The sequence below is a fragment of the Cervus canadensis genome, chromosome 17, assembly GCF_019320065.1.
Source record: "Cervus canadensis isolate Bull #8, Minnesota chromosome 17, ASM1932006v1, whole genome shotgun sequence".
Classification (NCBI taxonomy): domain Eukaryota; kingdom Metazoa; phylum Chordata; class Mammalia; order Artiodactyla; family Cervidae; genus Cervus; species Cervus canadensis.
In genome coordinates this window covers 47,125,202-47,144,174 of record NC_057402.1, presented here as the reverse complement: position 1 = coordinate 47,144,174, position 18,973 = coordinate 47,125,202, and the positions used below count along the sequence as shown (strand labels likewise).

Below are 18,973 nucleotides of genomic sequence, written 5' to 3'. Positions count from 1 at the left end.
GCTTCTCAAAAACTGTGAATCTTCCACTTACCACACTCTAAGCAATAATACACCTGGCCCTGTCCACTCCCTCTGCCTACCCGGCATTTGAGTTCAGGGGAGTTCTGCACCATCTTGATGCCCCTTCTCTGTCACCGTGTTCCCTGCATCATTACAGAAGTCCAAAGGGAAGGAGTCAGCACACCGTGCTCTACTGCAGAGCTCGCCCCATCTCCAACAGTTACCTCCCGTGAGTGGGATGGGGGAGAAAGCATGACCAACACAGGCTTTGATAAGATGAAGGATTTCTGTTTTTATTTCCACTGCCTCTGAACAGGCTTCTCACATTACAGCGTTACTTCTGTCCCCTTCTAGGGCACTGCGTCAGAGCATGAGGGGCAGAACAAAGAACCAGCCAAGAAGAAAAGGAAAAAAGGAACGAAATGCCTGAGTTAATGTGAACTTGGGGGCTTCTGCTTTCCTTTCACCCAACAAGCAACAATGCCCCCTTGTCCTAATGCCTGCACCACATTGGCATCTTGGTTCTGAACTCAACTGCACCTTTAGTTTAGAGGCAATCATTCTTGGCAGGTCCTGCTACTGAAAAATGGCTGGCCTCCCCTTTTGCAAAAAGCAGAGCTGAAAGCCTGAGTTTTAGGAGCCTGCACTGCCCCAATGAAGCTCCATGGGAGCAAATACAGAGCCTCCAGGCAGGGCTACAGTCCAGGCTGGCTTCATTTCTCCAGGGAGCCTTTGGTGAGTTCAATTATCTGGTAAATATCCAGTGCTTCACCTGAAAAATAATGCAGTTCGTTAGGATGCCCCCTCACAAAGCAGTCAAAAGTGAGAAAAGGAACTTAATGTTAAGGTCAAAAAGGATTGCCAAGAATGGTAGGGTCATATTTGGGGAGGGTCTGTTTTCTTTATGTATAAAATAAGTTTGTCTTAGATACATTTTTTTTTTTTTTTTTAGATACATTTTAAATAGACTTTAAGCTTTCTAATTTACTTGTTGCCCAAGAACGCACTGTGACTTTCAAACAATAAATCTCCTTTAAATCTTTTGTGTGTGTGTGGTTGAAGAGGCAAGAAACCAGAATCAAACACTTCTTGCCTTTGTGATCTGAACAGTATGCTCACTTCGGACTCTGGGCCCGTTATAAACCGAAACAGCCCAGTACACAGCAGAAGAGGGGGGTTATTATCCTCTAGTACCCCAAGCCTCTGTTGTCCAAGACCACTTTCTAGTCTTCCCCCCATCCCATGTGTAATAAGGAACGAAGGTGTTGCACTCACCCTGGGGAATCCCATATCGCCTTTCCATCCCAGTTGGGTTAGAAGGGGTTTTACAATCCATGGTCACTTCCTTCCTGAGGCACTGGTCAATATCGACGGTACTGAAAAACGCGACTGACTGGGGCAGATCATTCAGACCCAGCTTGTGGGCGAACATGCACCTGAAAGAGACCCGACCTCCTTTCAACAGCCGTGTCCCTGCTCTAAACAAACGCCCGTCTCGAGGACAGGGCCTGCCCACCCAGCTCTGTTCACTTAGCAAAGAAAGCTGAAGGGCCAGCACGGCCCTCCACCCAGCAGCCCACACCTCCCGCTGAGCCACTCGGTACAACTGTGGACTCAAAACACACCTTTTTTCCCACTTTGGTCAGAAGATGAGGGCACCAGTATTGATCATTGTAAACATTCATTATATACCCATTAGTCAGGACAGACCATGGTTCCCAAACTGGTTCTTAGTGGCAGATCAACATGGAACTGTAACATCAGTTAATCCAACCATATAAACTAGGGATTTTACTACAAGGAAATGCAACTCAATATGTATACTTGAGCTTCCCTTTTAACAATGTTTTTTGTTAGTAATCAGAATAACATACTTTTGGCACTTAAGAATCAATGTTTACAAATGAAAAATTATCTCAATTTTCTGTGAGTTGAGAAAAGCCTGTCACTTGATTTTCAAAACAAAGGTGTATTCTGAGGGGAGCACAGTTTAAGAACTCTCTGAGACTACTCCCTGGGCTCTTCCACCTCCTCACCACCCCAGCGATCTAGTCTGGCGATATGACACTTTCAATCTCCAAAAATCTTTTCTAAATATTGAGCTAGTCTTTTTAAGAATTCACAGTTTTTAAAAATCAGAAGTAAAAGTGGAAACACTTATTGCTGGGGGGATGAAAATTCAGATTGTGCCCAGTGTGGTCCAAGCAGACGGTGGATCTGTGGATCTGGCAGACGGTCAGGCCGGAGGGGCCACGGGCCCTGCCTACCTGGTCAGGAGGTTGGTGATCTGCAGGGCGAGCGCCGCGCGGTATCGGTCCTCCTCCCGCACCAGGTAGCGAACCTCATCATGGATGCTAATGCAGAAGCGCCCGTCAATGGAGAACTCCTCGAACAGCCACTTCATGGCCACGAGCATGAGGTGCAGGTAGTCCACCGCGGAGCTCTGCACCACCCAGTTCACACGGCTGGTCATGAACTGGGAGGGAAGGCAGGCACAGGTGAGAAGGGTCAGACCACAACCAGCTCCCCCGAGTAGGAGGCGGCACAGGAGCCCTGCCCGCCCTGAGGCCCCCGTTCCCCGATTCCGAGGGCGGCGGTACCTCCCCGCGGACAGCACAGGGTTCCAGGGCCCGGCTGATGCGGCAGCCCAGCACCGGGGTACGAGGTATGTCAGATGTGGCAATGTTCTCCAGCTTGTTGAACATTTCTGACTCTGTGCCCCCCATCCAGGCTCGCTCAGCAACCACCTCCCACTTCTTCCATCGTGATCTGGGCAACAAAGAGGGCAAGCTTTGTGCTTCACTATATCAGAGCAAAAGCACGCCAGCTCTCCACAGGCCAGCCCAAACCCTCCCACTGACATGAACACAAAGAAGGTTCTCACTTCTTCGAAGCTTCTCTCTGGATCTTGCGCAGATCCTTCAGGGAAATCCAGCCGTCCTCAGCCCTGTCCACAGGGAGGTCCAACTCCTTCACCAGCCACTCGCCCTCATCTGACAGCCGGTACCTGGGGGGCAGCGTCACAACCGTCACTCCCATGGGAATGGCTGTTCTGTGCCAAACCCTGGGATAGGCGTGTTCAACAGCACTCCATTTCCACAACCACGCTGGGGTCAAAAGGCTCAGAGATGCCAAGTGACTCTGGGATCACACAGCAGGAGGAAGCAGAGCCTAGACAGGATCCCAGGATTTTGTGGGCTACCTGAGGGTAACCCGATAAAGGACGGGACCATTACTGTCCTAAACCTTCAACCCTGCACTGCCCAGTGACCAACAGGTGTCATGTTAGTCCAGGAAGCAGCAAAGGCTACCACCCTGCATTTCGGGGTGAGGGTGGGGAGAGCATTTAGAAAGGCAGAAGACAGGACATACAGCCAGGCCTGGCTCACTCTTCTTGGTCCCTGCTGCCCCAGACTCCCAGCTTCACAACTGCGGCTTCAGATGACACCAGGCTAGTCCCCTGCTGGCTCATCATGTCACTCACCTGCTCAGAGGTGCAACGGGCTTTCCCCACCACCCCAGTCCACACTGACACCTTCAAAGGTCTCCACAACTAAGACCCAGCCATCTCTGTTGTCACTGCCTCGCCTCCGCCAGCACACGCTGCCCTAGTGCATCCCCCCCAGCCCCGTCTCCCCCTCACCTCCCTGGACGACTGCTCCCCCCTCACTTGCTCGCATGCCCTGTGGGCGTGTGGGTTCGCAACCCCCACATTACTGTTTATTCTGTTTATTCAGGAGCAGAGCAGGCACCCTGCAACCACTCAGTGATAACGCATGCAGCTTTATGAGGAAGACGGACTGTGAAGCCAGCAACCATCACAACCGAAGGACAGCCCACCTAGAGCTAGGTCAGAGGTCATGTGAGGGCTCAGGCAACGGGAAGGCCAAAAAGACAGGCGCAGCAGAGACAATAAAGCAAGCCTGAGGCCCAGGGGCGGGGAAGGGGGGACCCTCACCGGCGGAGGCCCTTGGTGACCGCATACATCTGCTGGGCCTTCTCAGCCGCCTCCTGCCGCGTGAGTCGGTGGTTGAACTGCATGAGCAGGCGCTCGGCAAAGGGCTGCCCGGCCCCGTAGATGCGGCCGTAGTTGATGATCTTGGCGTGCTCACGGCTGATGCCCACGGTGGCCGCCGTCTTGCTGTGCAGATCGGTGCCCCTGCTCTTCCTGCCCTGCAGGGTCATCCAGCCGAAGGCCGTGCATCCTGGGGAGCAGGGTGACAGTGAGAGAGGCGGCCTTGGAAGTGCTCTGCCGGCCACGCCCCAGGCCGCCTCCACTCCACTTCAGCCCTGGCTCCCGCTCACCGTGCATGCCAGCAAAGTGGGCGTCTCCCAGCACAGCTGCGATCCACAGCTCCTGGGAATCCACGTCGGCACCCACGAGGACATAGCCGGGCGGGGCCTGCACCATGGCCTTCAACTCACTGCCTACGCGGTCAGGCTGCGGGAAGAGGGAGGTCAGACCCCACGTAGGTGCCCGGTGAGACTCCTCTTGCTCACCCCAGGGCCTGACTAGACTGAGATGTGGTGGCCCTTCCCAAGGGCATGGTTTTAGGGAATGCAGCCAGCTCTGCCAGTTCCACATAAAGATCCCCTGCCCCATGCAGACTCTACAACAGCTGTGCCACGCATGCCTGGCCAGGAGCAGGTGCCCAGAACTTATCTGCCCAACAAATGGAGGGGCTGTGGTGCCAGATTTAGACTTGAGTCCCGCCAGACTCAGATCTTAGTACAGGCCCATTGCAACCCCAGCCTCTCGACACAGGAGAGGAAGGCGAGGAAGAACAGATGTACAGAGAACACGTACCCGGGCGTTGCTGGCAGTGAGCCACGTGGGCTCCACGGCCCGCCGAGTGATGGTGCCGGCTGTCACTACCTGGGGCAGGATGGCCCCGTAGCGGCCTTCCTCATCATAGCTGGCATGCCTGTAGGGGGGTGGGGGGAAGGACCTGAATCTCCGCAGCTGGCTTTGGTCTTAGGCCCCGCCTCACTCAGCCTTCCTGTTCCCGCAACCCCAACAGGACGTACCTGGTCACGGCCCGGGGCAGCGCAGACCGGGGCAGCCACACGACCATCTGGGAGCTGCGGGGACACAGTGCTGAGCGCAGCCGTGGGGGCGGGAGCCACCCCCGCACGACGCGGCTCTCAACTACCCTGCTCTGCTGCGTGCCCTCTATGCCCGGCCTCCACCCTCTCCACGGACCTGACTCGGGCCAGGCCCTGCCATCTCCCATCCAGGAGCCTCTGCTGTGTGCCCTCCGTGCCCGGCCTCCACCCTCTCCAGGGACCTGATGGGCTGGGCCCTGCCATCTCCCATCCAGGAGCCTCTGCTGTGTGCCCTCCATGCCAGGCCTCCACCCTCTCCACGGACCTGACTCGGGCTGGGCCCTGCCATCTCCCATCCAGGAGCCTCTGCTGCGTGCCCTCCATGCCAGGCCTCCACCCTCTCCACGGACCTGACTCGGGCTGGGCCCTGCCATCTCCCATCCAGGAGCCTCTGCTGCGTGCCTTCCGTTCCTGGCCTCCACCCTCTCCAGGGACCTGACTTGGGCTGGGCCCTGCCATCTCCCATCCAGCAGCCTCTGCTGCGTGCCCTCTGTGCCCAGCCTCCACCCTCTCCACGGACCTGACGGGCTGGGCCCTGCCATCTCCCATCCAGGAGCCTCTGCTGCGTGCCCTCCGTGCCCGGCCTCCACCCTCTCCACAGACCTGACTCGGGCTGGGCCCTGCCATCTCCCATCCAGCAGCCTCTGCTGCGTGCCCTCCGTGCCCAGCCTCCACCCTCTCCACGGACCTGACAGGCTGGGCCCTGCCATCTCCCATCCAGGAGCCTCTGCTGCGTGCCTTCCGTGCCCTCCGTGCCCGGCCTCCACCCTCTCCAGGGACCTGACTCGGGCTGGGCCCTGCCATCTCCCATCCAGGAGCCTCTGCTGCGTGCCCTCCATGCCAGGCCTCCACCCTCTCCACGGACCTGACTTGGGCTGGGCCCTGCCATCTCCCATCCAGGAGCCTCTGCTGCGTGCCCTCCGTGCCCGGCCTCCACCCTCTCCAGGGACCTGACTCGGGCTGGCCCTGCCATCTCCCATCCAGGAGCACAAGCCTTCAGGGATATGACCAGGCTGCTTCTGCCCGCATCCTGGGGTGACCGTGAGGCGCCCCACTTCAGCCCTGCCACCACTGCCGCCTCCACGCTCAGGGCAGACGTCACAGCCCCTGCCACTCTTCTCACAGGAGCGTGCTGCTGGCGGCCACCTCCAGTGTAACTAGACTTCGATCCATCTGCCATCCCCGGCCTAGGACCCAGCCCGCAACACAGCTTACAGGCCACTAGCCCTTCACAGAAGGGGCCTCACAGAGCTGGGAGGGGCCTTCAGGGACCTACGGTACCACTCTTCTTACGTAACAAGGAAAACGGAAGCTGGAGAGGGAAAGAGCCTGGCCCGTGGGCGCACAGCACCTGGACCAGAGAGCCTGGCCTCCAGACCAGGCGAGCCCTGCGCTGTAGTACAGGCTGTCAGGGGCCCCGGGGCTGGGGGTCTGTGGGGCGGGGAGGGGAAGGGATCCCAGGAGAGTAGTGACCTGGTCAGAGGCGTGGATAGCAGCAAGTCTCTGCCCTCCCCCATGGCCCACCTGATACGCTTATGGGCATTCCTCCAAAAAGAGATCATTTTATTGATTTCCAAGGCCCGGGGCCCACTGGCGCCTCCTGGGCCAGCCTGCAGGGTGCCGTCCTCCATCTTGGGCAAGAAGTCTTTGGCGAAGGGGCTGCCCACATTGCAGCTGTTGCCATCCTGCGGAGAGCAAAGGAAGTGGGGGCTGGAGGTGCGCGGCGGATCCCCAGTGCCCTAGGCACTGCCCGACACCCAGCCCAGACAGCCCCACAAGCAGAGCAGTGTGGGGCAAATCCCTGATTGCAACATAGATACACACACAGGCGCAAACACACACACATTCACACGCAGGTACTAACACACACAGACACAAACCCAGCCCCCCTCCCAGTAATAGCCACCAGTCACTAGGTGTGGTAATAGGCTCCCGACAAGCCCCATGTCGTTTTTCTCTTTTTTCTCGCCCTGTGTCATTTAATTTTGCCACCAGATCCCTCGCCACTCAATTTTTAGAACAAAAACAAAGGCTAGAAGACTTCCCTGGTGGCTCAGATGGTAAAGAATCTGCCTGCAATGCAGGAGACCCAGGTTCAATCCCTGTGGGGAAGATCCCCTGGAGGAGGAAATGGAAACCCACTCCAGTGTTCTTGCCTGAAGCATCCCATGGACAGAGGAGCCTGGCGGGCTACAGTCCGTGGGGTCACAAAGAGATGCCCCATGTCATTTTTCTCTTTTTTTCTCGCCCTATGTCATTTAATTCTGCCACCAGGCCCCTTGCCACCCCATTTTCAGAAGAAAAACAAAGGCTCAGAGAGATTGCAACTTTTGTCCGAGATCATGCTCTGCCCCTCTACTCCTGGCATTCCCACAGAAAGGCCATCTCCTGGTTTGAGTCACTCAGCAGGCCCACTATGCGCCCCGAATGCAGCAAGGACACCAGGGAACAGGGTGTGAACCAGAACACACACCTTGTGAGGCAGCTTGAAGAACCAGCAGCCGGGGATATCCACATCATTGTAGGGTCCGTTGCCATGGTGATAAGCTGGCTGGCTGGCTTTGGGGCCACCAGCAGCAGTCTGTGGGGGCCACACACCTAGATCAGGCCCTGCTCCAGCACCTGCATTCAGCGAGGGCCATGGGGTAGGGGTGGGAAAAGGGCCTGAAATAGCATGCAGCTGGGAAATGACAGGATGGCCACGAGGTCTCAGGCTCCCTCCCTGGCCTCCAACAAGGGTGGGGCTGCCCAAGGGCATGGCAGTCATCTCCCAGCCCCCCAAAACCTTGGTAACTGAGGGGGAAAGAGCTACTTGGGTGCAAGAGGACGTGGCCACCCAGCACCCACCCAGAGAAGCCCTGAGCAGGCGCCCAGCTCACCGGAGGTAGCAGTTGACCTGGAACTGCCTCTCGCGAGTTCTCCATCTTTGCCTCGGCTTCCACCTCCAAGCAGCCCAGCTCTTCCACCTGGAGGGGCCCAGGTACCAAGCGAGTAAAGCAGGGGGCTGGGCTGGCCCACATCCGCCAGCCCCACTCTGGGCTGAGTGAGCAGACGAGCGCCTCTGGCACCCGGCCCCCACCCAGAGGCTGCCCCGTCCTGGAGGCCAGAGCCGCCCTCACCGTCTGCCACAGGGCGCCGCTGTCGGACAGCAGGAACTCCTCGGCCAGGTCTGCTTGCGGCGGCTCCGGCTGCTGCTTCCCCTGTTCAAGACAGTGCCTCCTGTACAGGGACTCGATGGCTCTGCGCAGAGAACGGCGGCCGCAGCCTGATTACCGCGGGCCCCTCGGGGCCAGGCCGCTCGCCGGGCGCCTTCCACCATTCCCTGTTCAGTCCCCAGGAGCGGCTCTGAGGCAGGAATGCACAGCACTCTCCCTGGCTCGCAGACAGCGAGTGACAAGCTGAAAACTACAGCACGCTGCTGGCAGGCTGGGCTTCGAGGCCCGGGCTGACTCAGGAGAAGAGCGTGTGGGGAGCAGGGCAGTGGGGAGTCAGGGCCAGGCCCGCCCCAGGCCAACTCTGCCCACGCACCCACTCTTCGGCTCACAGGCACAGGCTGACCCCCATCCTTCTGTCCTCAGGCCCCACAGGTGGGTCAGACTGCCCTGCTGAGCCAGGACCCTCAATTCTGGGCCACTTCGCACGCTATGGCTTCTCCCCAGCACCTGCCTGTCAAAAGCTCAAGGGTTTGGGATCTCAGACAAGAGACTGACTTCCCGGGGCCTTTTCTTCTGCCAGCTCTAAAATAAAGATTACCACCCTGTCTCATGTGGCTGCCTCGGGAACAAACGAGGAAAGCGCTGTAAAGCATTTATTAACAGAGAATATAACCAGTGCTCAATAAGTGATACTCAAAGGAGGCACACCAAGTCCACGGACCCATCACGTCCAACAGCCCTCCAGCCCGCTCTCTACATGTTCCTGTGTGGGCAGCCGGGCTGCGGGCTCCCGAGCAGGACCTCAGCCCTTCCCACTCCAACCCCACGCCCTCAACTCCACAGGGCTCGGAGGCCTGGACGGAAAGACTGCCATCAGAAAAGAACTAGAAGCCAGATGCTCTGACTCAGGCTCCTCACCCTAGCCCGAGGTGGGCTTGGTCTCTCCAACAAGGGGAAGGGTCCCGAGACACCAGCCCCTTCCTCCCCGAGCCAGAGCCTTACGTGTGGGGGCAGGCCACCCCAGCCGACGTGAGGGCGCTGCCGGCCGGCACCTGAGCCAGGTTGTCCCGCCGCCCGGGCACCAGGTAGCCCCAGCCATGCTGCTCCGAGTAGTGCAGGGGGAAGCCGTCCCAGGTCAATGCCATGAGCTTAGGTGTGACCCTCATCTGGAGGCTGAGGAGACTGGGGCCAGGGGTCCAGGCAGGGTCATCGAGCCGGGGACACAGCTTCCGATACCACCTACGCCACCAGCAGAGAGCGCGTCACAGCAGGCAGGGGAGGACGGCGTGTAACGAGGAAGGCTCTCTCCACCCGACAACGCCCACCCATCCCAAGGCCTGCTGGTGACCTCAGCCTGCCATCACCCCTCCTCCCTCTGGGACTAAGCCAGGACCCCCACGGAGGCCCCTAGAATAATTCAAATATCCCTCAAGGACAGATCCTCTGTCAGCCCCCTGTTCCAGGACCCATACACACGGCCCAGGGCAGGATCCTCACCAAGCTCCACATGACCAGGGAAACTGCCCAGAGCAGCGTGCAGGTCTGCCCGACCTCTGCTGCTCCATCCCTCACGGGCTGTCCACCAGAGCCAATGCCAGAGGCAAGTGAGGCACTCAGGGCACAGATTCAAGGAGGCCTCCTCTTAGGCAAACACAAAAGTGGCCCCTTGCTGTTCAATCTGGATACCCCTATTTTCTCATCTCTGCCACTCTGTGGGGTGAGAATGAAGGTCACCTCCTCAAGGAAGCCTTCCTAGACTTCCCCAGGCAGAGTTTTAGGCTCTGCCTCAACACTGATGACTCTTCTGTCTCATGACGGATATAAACTCCAGCTGTGCAGGCTGATCTACACAACTGGCTCCTCCCAGGGAGAAGCTACTAGAAAGGAGTTATGCTCCTCTTTGCCTTTCAGAGACTGCAGTGAGGCCCAGAACACAACAGGTGCTTACTGCACTTGCACTGAACAAGCCCAGTGACCTGGGGGTGAGAACAGGACAGGAAGACGGCAGGAACAAATGGCAGCATGTTAGCAGGAGCTCATATGCATGCTACCCCCTGTGCTGGGGCCCAGAATATGCGTGTCTCGGGGTGGAGGGAGGGATAGGGTGGCCTTTGGACATGTGAAGGGGCAGGGCTCACCCTGGGTGTCCAGGAAGGTGCTGGGGCCGCTTGGGTAGGAGCTCTGTGGTCCCCCTCAGCTGCTCCAAGCAGGTGCGGGCTGTGACATCTCGCTGGAACTCCTCCTCCTCACTGGGGGGGCCGGGGTCTGCACAGGGTGGGGAGGACAATCAGGACCAGGGAAGGGTGTCTCAGAAAGACCCTCCCAGGACCTGCCCAGTGGTCCAGTCCAGTGGTTCTAACTCTGCGCTCCCACTGCAGGGAGCACGGGTTCTTCTCTGGAAGGCTGGAGCCACCACTGCCAAGGGACGCCTGGGTCCCAGGCCCTTCCCAGGGCCCCTCCCTTCCCCGCCTCCCGCCCATGTTCCCCACCTTCCTGATCCCTGGGGTCCCCAGGGGCATCAGCCCCCTCGACAGGCAACTTGCTGGCTGCGGCCGGCTCCCTCCTCTTCCCCTTCTTTGCTTTCTTCTGCTTGAACTCCTGCACGTCCCACTCCAGGTCCCAGAGCCAGGGGTCCTCTTTGTACCTGCACAGCCAGTTCACCAGGGCAGGGCTAAGGCCACGCCAGAGGCCAGGCCTCCCGCTGCCCGGCCCCTGCCCACCCAAGGGCCTGGCTACCTCTCTCCCGAGAGCAACTGGCAGGCGTCGTTGGCCAGGTCCATCAGCGACTTCTTCATCTCCCGCTGGAGCTCCTCGTAGGTGCTCTGCGCCTCCGCCAGGTAACGCTCCCAGTTCTGGTTGACGGGCAGGTAGGAGACACCCATCTCCAACATGCCAGCCAGAGTCACCGGGTGGGGACACCTTTAGGACAAACACCAGGGCTACCATAAATGACCACGGGAGGCAAGGCTCTGGCCCAAGCCCTGAGCCGGCCTGGCAATCCTCAACCCAAGCACCCACGTCAGAGAGACAGGGGTTTAAACCCCAGTTCTCTCCTATTTGCCAGCCATGAGACCCTGCATAAGTGACTTCATCTCTCTGAGCCAAAGTTCCTTCATCTATAAAATGGGGATAATTTCATTCCAACCTCAGGGATAATGTGGGAATGACAGATCACAAAAATGGAGATGGCTGCCACTTGCTGAGTAATGACCAGGTGCCAGACACTGCATTAACAACTCCATACACACGAAGTGTCATACAAGAGCCTTACAACTGGAGTAGTCAAGTATGACTGTGTGTGCTTCACAGATAAGACCACTGAGGCTCAGAGAAACCAAGTGCCTTGCCCAAGGTCACATGAGCTGGACCGGAGAATTAAGATCAGAACCGGGTCTGGCTGAGGCTTCCAATTCTGACCGCATCATCAGACTGACTCACTAGGACACATAACCAAGATGGACGTGAAGCCCTTGGCTCAGGATCTGGGTTCAGAGAGGGCGCTGAGCAGACCATGAAATCAGCACAGCCTGGGTCCTCCCCTCTATGACTCTGTAGGCATCCCAGAGTCCAAGGCCCAGGTGGCCACCCCTGGACAGAGCAGCTCCATGCTCTCAGGCCAGAAAGGCTGAGGGCCCCAGCCTGAGAAAGGCCCAGCAGCACCTGGCTACAATGGGCCCAGGTGCCACCGGGAACCCACTGACCCCCAGGGGTTCCCAGGGGGGCACTCCCTCACCTCTCCAGGAAGAGTGGAAGCTGCTGCTGGAAAACCTCATAGGTGGCCCACACGTCCTGGGCACAGTACTGCATCAGGTCCTGGCACAGGCGACAGGAAGGCGCAGGGTGGGCAGTCATCCCACTACTGCCGCTGGGGCCCAGGGTCAGGTGTGGCAGCTACACTCCCAGCGTCTCTAGGGGCCTGCCCCTGCCCACACCCCCGGAGCCCCCTGCCCCGCCATACCTGGAAGTTCTCACGGACGTCCTTCATGTTGCCCTTGATAAACAGCTCGCGGGGCTCCTTCTCCAGGCGAGGCCCCCCCACGTAGAGGCCGTGCACGTCTGCCAGATTATTGACACTGCTGATGTCCAGCCAGTCCCAGGACGAGATCTGGGGGCCAGAGCGAGGGACATGGCAGGTCAGCGTGGCCTTGAGCCAGACGGGCAGGCTAGTGACAGGGTCCCCCACACCCCCTGTGCCCTCACCGCCGGGCCATTGGCTTTGCTCTGGGACTTCTGGCCTCGTTGAGTAGGGGGCCGGGCCTTGTGCTTGCCCTGCCTGGCGGCCACCCACAGACTGCGCTGGAAGCTGCTCAGCCCCGAGATGGCCATGTGCATGCTCATGGTGTCCAGGAAGCGCGTGTGGGAACCCTGAGGAGGGAGAAAGGCTGCAGCAGAGGGGCCCACCCGCCCCATCTCAGGGCTTCAGCCCACCAACCCCGCCACAGGCCCCCTCCCAGCACACAGCCGGGTGCTCAAGAGGCAGCGTCTTCAAGCTTGCGCGTGCTTGTTCCTTCGCCTGTGAGGGGCCTGCCCTTAGATCCTAGCCACCCTGGAAGGCACAGGCCAGGCTCAGTCCCAACACATGGCCCTTCCCAGCAACAGCTGAGGAGCACCTTGTGAACAGAGGGGCCTAAACCAGGCCTTCCGAGCTATCAGGCTTAGCTGCCCCGCCCTGCCACTCACCAGCTATGAGGCCCTGGGCAAGTTAACAAGGCTGTCCGAGCCTCAGCATCTGCAGCTGGAGGCCAAGGCTGCTCCCACCTGCCCCACCTCTCCTGGGGCACTTCCCACAAACTCAAGAAGTGCTACCACTATGGTTCTGAATGTCTGACACGTGCACTGTTCAAGCCCTCTCAGCAATCCTATGATGCAACTTCTGCTATCTCCCTCTTTTTACAAAAGAGGAAACTGAGGCTCAGGGGTGTCAAGAAGCGCATGCTGCTCACCAGCGGCTGAGGCAGGACATGTGCCCAGGCTGTGGGGCCCGCGGCCTCCAAAGCCCAGGCCAAGCTCTAAAATGCCGCACACAGACGAGGGCCATTAGCACTGTGACAGCTCAGGTCCTATGCCAGGGATCCTGGGGACCCAAGAGCTGGGCACAGGGACCACGGGCAGGGCTGGTCAACAGGGGGCCCTGGAGCCGCTACAAAGGCGATGGAGGCGCCAGCCAGGACACGCAGTCCTTCCCTGGCCACTGAGAGCCAGGCTCTGAGCCCACCCCGTGCCAGGACCTGCACTCAGCCCTGGGATCCTCACCTGGATCAAGTACTGCTCCCGGATGTGGGCTCGGTCGAAGGACACATTGTGTCCCACCACTAACCGCTCCCGCTGTTCTTGCTGAGCAGGGCCGCCGGCACTGGCAGGGACCTCCAGGGGAATGAGGTCAGCCGGCGACAGCTGGCTGGTCCAAGAGTAACGCTCTTCCACCAGCCGCCGGCTGCACCAGGAATACCTGAGGAGGCGAGAGGCAGGCAGGCTCAGCCCAGAGATGTGCATGCCCCGCTCCACAAGCCCCACTGCGCACCTTCCACCACATGCAGGTCCTGCGCTAGCAGCTGGAGACACAAGGGAGACGAGGTCTCCTAACCCTCACAGAGCTGGAGGTCGGGTGGGGGGCTGTCGGGGGCCGTGCTGGGAGTGAGGAGGAGTTACAAAGCCTTCTTTACTTCTCCACCTCCAGACAGGAAGGCAGCTACGCGCCACAGTCCCTGGTGTCCCGGACGGGCATGCAGCCTGGCCATCAAGATGTCTATTAAGTCTGGGGCTCACCAAGTCTGTGCTTGGCTCTGAGGTGTCTTAATGAATGTTACCGACCCCTCACATCTATAAGCATGAAACAGCTCATGTTCAAAGAGCTAATAAAGGGGACAGACAATTATAACAGGACCCAAAGTGGAATTTTTTTTTAATTGAAAGTGGGGAAAAAAAAAAAGACAAATGCTGCACACATGTACAGGATGAATCATCTGACGGCTAGAAAGATTCCGAAGAACAAAGAGCAAGTCACACACCTTGTAGAAGGTGCTGGGCCTCTGAGCAACCACCCTCAGTGATAGACCAGGGAAAGTGCCAGAAAGGAGATGTATGCACATGTTCTAGAAGTATGTGCTAGGGCTGGGAGGTGGGGGTGGGGGGACAGGGGGTGAGTGCTGCCTGTTGGGGGCCTGACACTGACTCAGGAAAAGGCTGGAGTTTGCTCAAGATCCACAAGACTAAGTATGGGGAAAAAGCCTCTTGTGAACCATGGATCACGCCAAAGGCTCAAGGCCACTCAGCACCAAAGTGAGTGACGAGGCCACCTGTGTGGCCACCACAGCTGCAAACAAGCTCCCCGTGTCCCTTATGGAGGGAAGGAGGGGTTATCTGCCACAATAATTAACGACAAACATAAAACTAGTTTCTCTGGGGGAGGGGATTACCAGCAAAAAGTGGTTCCTAATTTTAAAGCTCTAACCACATCCCAAATGATGGGAAAACGCTCAGGAACTCAAGTTGCAACCTCCTTCCCTCTCAATTCAACATGTCAAAGCCCTTAATAACAACACGGAAGAAAAGGCTGAAGGATGTCAAATATCAGAGGCTGCGGTGATGACAAGGACTTTGGTTGCAATAAAAAGCCAGACTGGTGTCAAGATCTGGGTCTGCAGCTGTGCATGAGAACCATCGTGTTAAATTCCTTTGTGATAAAAAAAGAAGAAAGCCAAAATGCAAACACCTTTGGCATACTTAAGATGAGTCAGAACCATCGCTATTAACACTACACTTTCCCTGTGAACCTCAGCTCGGCACTGACAGCCTGTGCAATGTCCCTCTGGTTTGATGACCAAAGCCTTCACCTGCGGCCTTTCAGAAGCTGCCCTCTGGCCCGTGCAAGGCTTCTCCCTTCCACTGGAAACTGCAGGCTGCTCAGGTATCTGACGTTACACAGCCAGATGCCAGCGATGTGCCCAAGTTAAGTGGGCTGCTGTCAGGGTCCCCGCCTCCCACTCCCCACCACAGTCAGGCTCCCAGGAGGAAGGCCCTGTATGAGCCCGGTCCTCAGTAATGATTTCCACTGCCAGGCAAGCTGAGCGGTGCCCCCCAGTACCACTGGCAAGAATGGTATGAGAATGCGAGGATGATGGAAAAGACAGGAAGAGAAAGAGGTGAAAAGTCAGGAGAGGAAGAAAAGAAAAGAAAAAGGGACTAGAGGTAAATTGGCCAAGAATGACTGAAAGGTTGAAAAACAGTTCTTATCACTGGTTATCTAATTTCCTTTCAGCCACCACAACCTACTTTACTTTCTCAAATGATGGACAGTATTCCCTCTATTTGACCATCAAGTTACATGGTAAGCTGAGATTCTCATCTTAACTGAAACTAATCAATAAGGAATCATCTAGTTTTGCTCTTTTCAGCCATTAATGCCTACCTTATCTATTTAGCCATGTTTTCACCATTTTCAACTGCATATTTAACATTTCGCAGCTTTCTTTACAAAGATGTAGCTTCCAATAGGAATAAAGAAACTGCCAACTTTTTTTTTTTGCTGGCCATGCCTGAAAGCATTAAGGTTGTAAATAGTATTCTAATCCTGGAATGAAGAATAAAAAAGGGGAGAAACAGTACTGCCATCATTGTTTGAAAAAGAAACTTGGGTAGCACTTAGAAAGTTACTCAAAAAGAAAAGAGTGATTGGACATACATTTGGGGGACCAAAATGCCTGCAGGCCTACTTGGGAGGCTGGGGGATGGAAGAAGTGTTTCTCAACTAGGGGTGGTCAGCGAGGTGTTACCTGAGGGGAGGGTTATTTGGAAACTGAAATGGGGGGGGGGGGGCGGGCAGCAGGATTTGGTCTGGCATTTAAAGGAGCAGCTGGGGACGCTAAGTGTCTTATACTGCCTGGGATATACCCACCAAAGAGAAGTTTTTCCTGCCTAAAATAACCACTGACATCCCCAAACAGAAACACTGTTCAAATGTCTTGGACTAACTTTTCAGGAAGCTCTTAGGGGAAGGGGTAAAGGCACCAAATCAAGGTAATCTCAACTGGTCTCCCAGTCAGCCTCAAGTACAACATGTTACTGGGACTCTGCTGAGCCCGTCACCACCTGACACTTGCTAGGGTGTCCTTTACCACACACACCTTCCCCACCAGAAAGTAAGCTTTATCAAAGCTGGGGTCAAGCTGATTTCAGTTCACCACTGAGTCCACAGTCCTTGGAAACCCACTCGCCAGACACAGAGTGGGGGCCCCCCACGTGGGCTCAAGTCCCCTGACCCCCGCCCCTCCCTACTCACCAGGCCGAGGGGGATATGGCCACCGCCAGCGTGGGGCAAGTTCCCTCTGCCAAGCAGACCTCCACGTCGAACACCAGGGCCCGCTCCTCGGGGATGGCCACGGGTTCGGCCTCCCCCGCGGGGCCGTACCGGGTCCAGCCCTCCGCCCAGGCCCAGCTCGGGGGCCGCGGGGGCAGCTGCGCCTGCAAGAGCGAGTTGGCCGCCTCCAGGTAGGGCAGGCTCTGCTTCTGCGCCAGGAGGCGGAAGTGCTGGTCCAGGCTGCCCCCGAGGAGGGGCGGCAGGCGCAGCTCCACGTCGGGCAAGGGCGCGGCCGGCTGCCCCCAGAGCCCGTGCTTCTGCAGGTGCTCCACGCTGCGGTGCACCGCGGCCTCGTCGGGCCTCTCCCCGCCGGGCCCGAAGATCTGCTCGTGGAGCCCTCTCGAGAGCATCTGGATGTGCAAGGGGTTGTGCCGCAGCTGCCCGCCCTCTGAGGATGGCACAGGCGGCGGCGGCGGCGGCCCGTCGCTGGGGACGGGGTCGGAGGCGGAGCTGGAGACCCAACGCCCCGGAGCTGGAACCGGGCCTGGCCCGACGGTGGCGCCGGCCACCTTCCTCCAGAGCAGGCGGCTCATGGTGGGTGCAGGGAGCCCCCCGGTGGGCGTCAGGACACCCGGCTTTGGGATCCAGCTTGGCAGCGTTCACGGGCTGACAGACGTGGAGAGGGACACGTCCTGTCTCCGCTTTCCTGCCAGGGAAATGGTTCTGACCATGCCTGCCTTCCACCCACAAATCCTAAAGGAGACAGATGATGTACAATGTTACCAACTACATGCAGAGCACGTGCGATCTCATCAGCCCTCCTTGCGCGAGCACTGCCTGCGTCCCAAAGTAGGGTGTCAGGCGCCTTTAGGTGCATGTTCTCAGCTAATCATCAAGCAACCTTGGGAAATACCAACACCCCTCGGAAAACCGAGGTTCACGTTAAGTTCATCAGAGGAGGCGGTAGTGGTTAAGAGCGCAAGACTCTGGCGGGGACCACGCGGGTTTGAATCCCGGCTCCAGCTCTTCCGAGACGTGTGACCTTGGGCAAGCGCCTTAAGCCCCAGTTCCCTACTCTGTAAAATGGGGTGACTGGGTTCTACCGGTCATACAGGACTACAGTTCTGGTGACACACAGGGCGAACCTGCCGCGGGACACGACCCTCGGCAAGTGCTCGGCAAACGGTGGCTGCCGCTGCCCTGACCGCCGCAGCCCGAGGGCCTAGCGCCCTTAGGGGCCGGCGCCCGGGTTCGAGCCCGCCAGGGGGGCCGCTGTCCCGCGGGAGTCCCGAGCTCGAGCCCTAGCCCAGCGCGCCGCAGGGGCCCTCGGCCGCCAGCCTGAACCCGGCGGCCGAGCCGCGGTGCGCGCTGGGACGAGCCTCCGCCCAGCCCAGGGCCGCGCTCCCAGACTAGAGAGGGAGGGGCCGCGCCGCCGCTCAGCGACCCGGCCGCCAGTCCCCCAGCGCCGAACCCGCCGGAAACCTCAGTCCGCCGGATGCCTCCCGGTCTGCGGCTCCCGACCCCAGGCTGGCGATGCTCCGGCTCCCTCCGCGCGGCCTGTGCAGCCTCGGGGTGGCGTGTGGCCTCCACCCGAGCGACCCGCCTCGCTGGCAGGGGCAACTTCCCGTCTGTGCCCCGCTAGGTCCCGCGGCTACCGGAGAGGCAGGCGGAGACTTCCAGCGAGACCAATAGGAGAGCCACAAGTGGGCCGGTCCGCCCGCAGGGGGGAAAAAAGGACTTCCGGGTGGACTTTCCCCTGCCGAACTCTGGGAGCCAAGGTCCAATCTCCCCTGCTCAAGAAGCAGGTGGGTTGGTCCCAGGCAAGCCGGTGGGCGGTAATAATACTTTTCAGATTGTCCAAAGAGCACTAGCTAACGGGCGGCCGCGTGGCCTAATGGATAAGGCGTCTGACTTCGGATCAGAAGATTGCAGGTTCGAGTCCTGCCGCGGTCGCAAGGGAGAGAGTCGCTTTTTTGGTTTATCCTTTCTTAGGAACTTAAGTAACAGGACCGTACGGAAACGCTGTTGCCAATTGTCACCCTTCGTTCACGTCTGGGAACACCCAGATCTGACGAAGTAACTGCACCCACATCCCATGCGGCAGTGTCCCTGTGAAATTGCTCCTCTACCTGCTACAGTTACATGGAGGTGGGCGGAAGTGGTGGTCCATTTCTAAAAATGTACCATCAGCGCTCATACACCCCCACACTGGTAGAGAAGCGGGAGCATCCTTTGCGGGAACCCCGATTTTAAATCAACTGATACGTGGGAATCACAGAGATTCACATTTGACTGCAAGACCTTTCCCTCTCTTCATCCTGGTCAATTCTGATGAGTAAAAATACTGCCTCCCCTTGAAGCAGAATCTGTTGCCGGGTATTAAGCTCTCGTCCAACGCGTCTGGCTCACCCCGCCG

At 58.2% G+C, this 18,973-nt stretch overlaps 3 protein-coding genes and 1 non-coding gene across 7 annotated transcripts in view; 2 read left to right on the top strand and 2 right to left on the bottom strand.

The window, feature by feature from the left end:
• Positions 1-1,043, top strand: part of FANCI (FA complementation group I) — a 62,992-nt gene extending 61,949 nt beyond the window's left edge. For all 4 annotated transcript variants that reach the window (XM_043489718.1, XM_043489715.1, XM_043489716.1 and 1 more), the window contains one exon: positions 355-1,043. In XM_043489718.1, the coding sequence (XP_043345653.1) occupies positions 355-435 (81 nt within the window). In that variant the 3' untranslated portion in view covers positions 436-1,043. The remainder of the gene's footprint in view (positions 1-354) is intronic.
• Positions 273-18,202, bottom strand: POLG (DNA polymerase gamma, catalytic subunit). Its single transcript, XM_043489719.1, has 23 exons — positions 18,040-18,202; positions 16,540-17,310; positions 13,515-13,710; positions 12,462-12,626; positions 12,220-12,366; positions 11,995-12,074; positions 10,998-11,180; positions 10,751-10,905; positions 10,400-10,526; positions 9,264-9,500; positions 8,226-8,346; positions 7,986-8,072; positions 7,580-7,687; positions 6,631-6,791; positions 5,029-5,082; positions 4,808-4,925; positions 4,306-4,441; positions 3,959-4,205; positions 2,885-3,007; positions 2,601-2,769; positions 2,268-2,476; positions 1,276-1,436; positions 273-772 (listed from the first exon to the last, which is right to left on the bottom strand). Exons 2-23 carry the CDS (start codon positions 17,148-17,150, stop codon positions 714-716), a joined length of 3,654 nt encoding a protein of 1,217 aa, XP_043345654.1. The 5' UTR covers positions 17,151-17,310; positions 18,040-18,202; the 3' UTR covers positions 273-713.
• On the bottom strand, positions 5,089-6,615 carry LOC122455002. The gene is made up of 3 exons (XM_043489720.1): positions 5,832-6,615; positions 5,372-5,748; positions 5,089-5,288 (listed from the first exon to the last, which is right to left on the bottom strand). Exons 1-3 carry the CDS (start codon positions 6,284-6,286, stop codon positions 5,146-5,148), a joined length of 975 nt encoding a protein of 324 aa, XP_043345655.1. The 5' UTR covers positions 6,287-6,615; the 3' UTR covers positions 5,089-5,145.
• A 235-nt stretch (positions 18,203-18,437) lies between the features above and the next one.
• Positions 18,438-18,510, top strand: TRNAR-UCG. Its single transcript has one exon. It is a non-coding gene; the product is annotated as a tRNA-Arg (tRNA).
• Positions 18,511-18,973: the final 463 nt, after the last annotated feature.

What these genes read in the sequence shown, in the direction of transcription:
- LOC122455002 (XM_043489720.1), bottom strand. Translation starts at nt 6,286, where the DNA reads ATGGCAGATGGATCGAAGTCTAGTTACACTGGAGGTGGCCGCCAGCAG. An exon ending in ACGGAAGGCACGCAGCAGAG is followed by an intron (nt 5,749 to 5,831) that starts GCTCCTGGATGG and finishes CACGCAGCAGAG; the next exon opens with GCTGCTGGATGGGAGATGGC. An exon ending in CAGGGCCCAGCCCGAGTCAG is followed by an intron (nt 5,289 to 5,371) that starts GTCCGTGGAGAG and finishes CCAGCCCATCAG; the next exon opens with GTCCCTGGAGAGGGTGGAGG.
- POLG (XM_043489719.1), bottom strand. Translation starts at nt 17,150, where the DNA reads ATGAGCCGCCTGCTCTGGAGGAAGGTGGCCGGCGCCACCGTCGGGCCA. An exon ending in GCGGCGCCCTGTGGCAGACG is followed by an intron (nt 8,073 to 8,225) that starts GTGAGGGCGGCT and finishes GGGCCCCTCCAG; the next exon opens with GTGGAAGAGCTGGGCTGCTT. An exon ending in GCGATATGGGATTCCCCAGG is followed by an intron (nt 773 to 1,275) that starts GTGAGTGCAACA and finishes ATTATTTTTCAG; the next exon opens with GTGAAGCACTGGATATTTAC.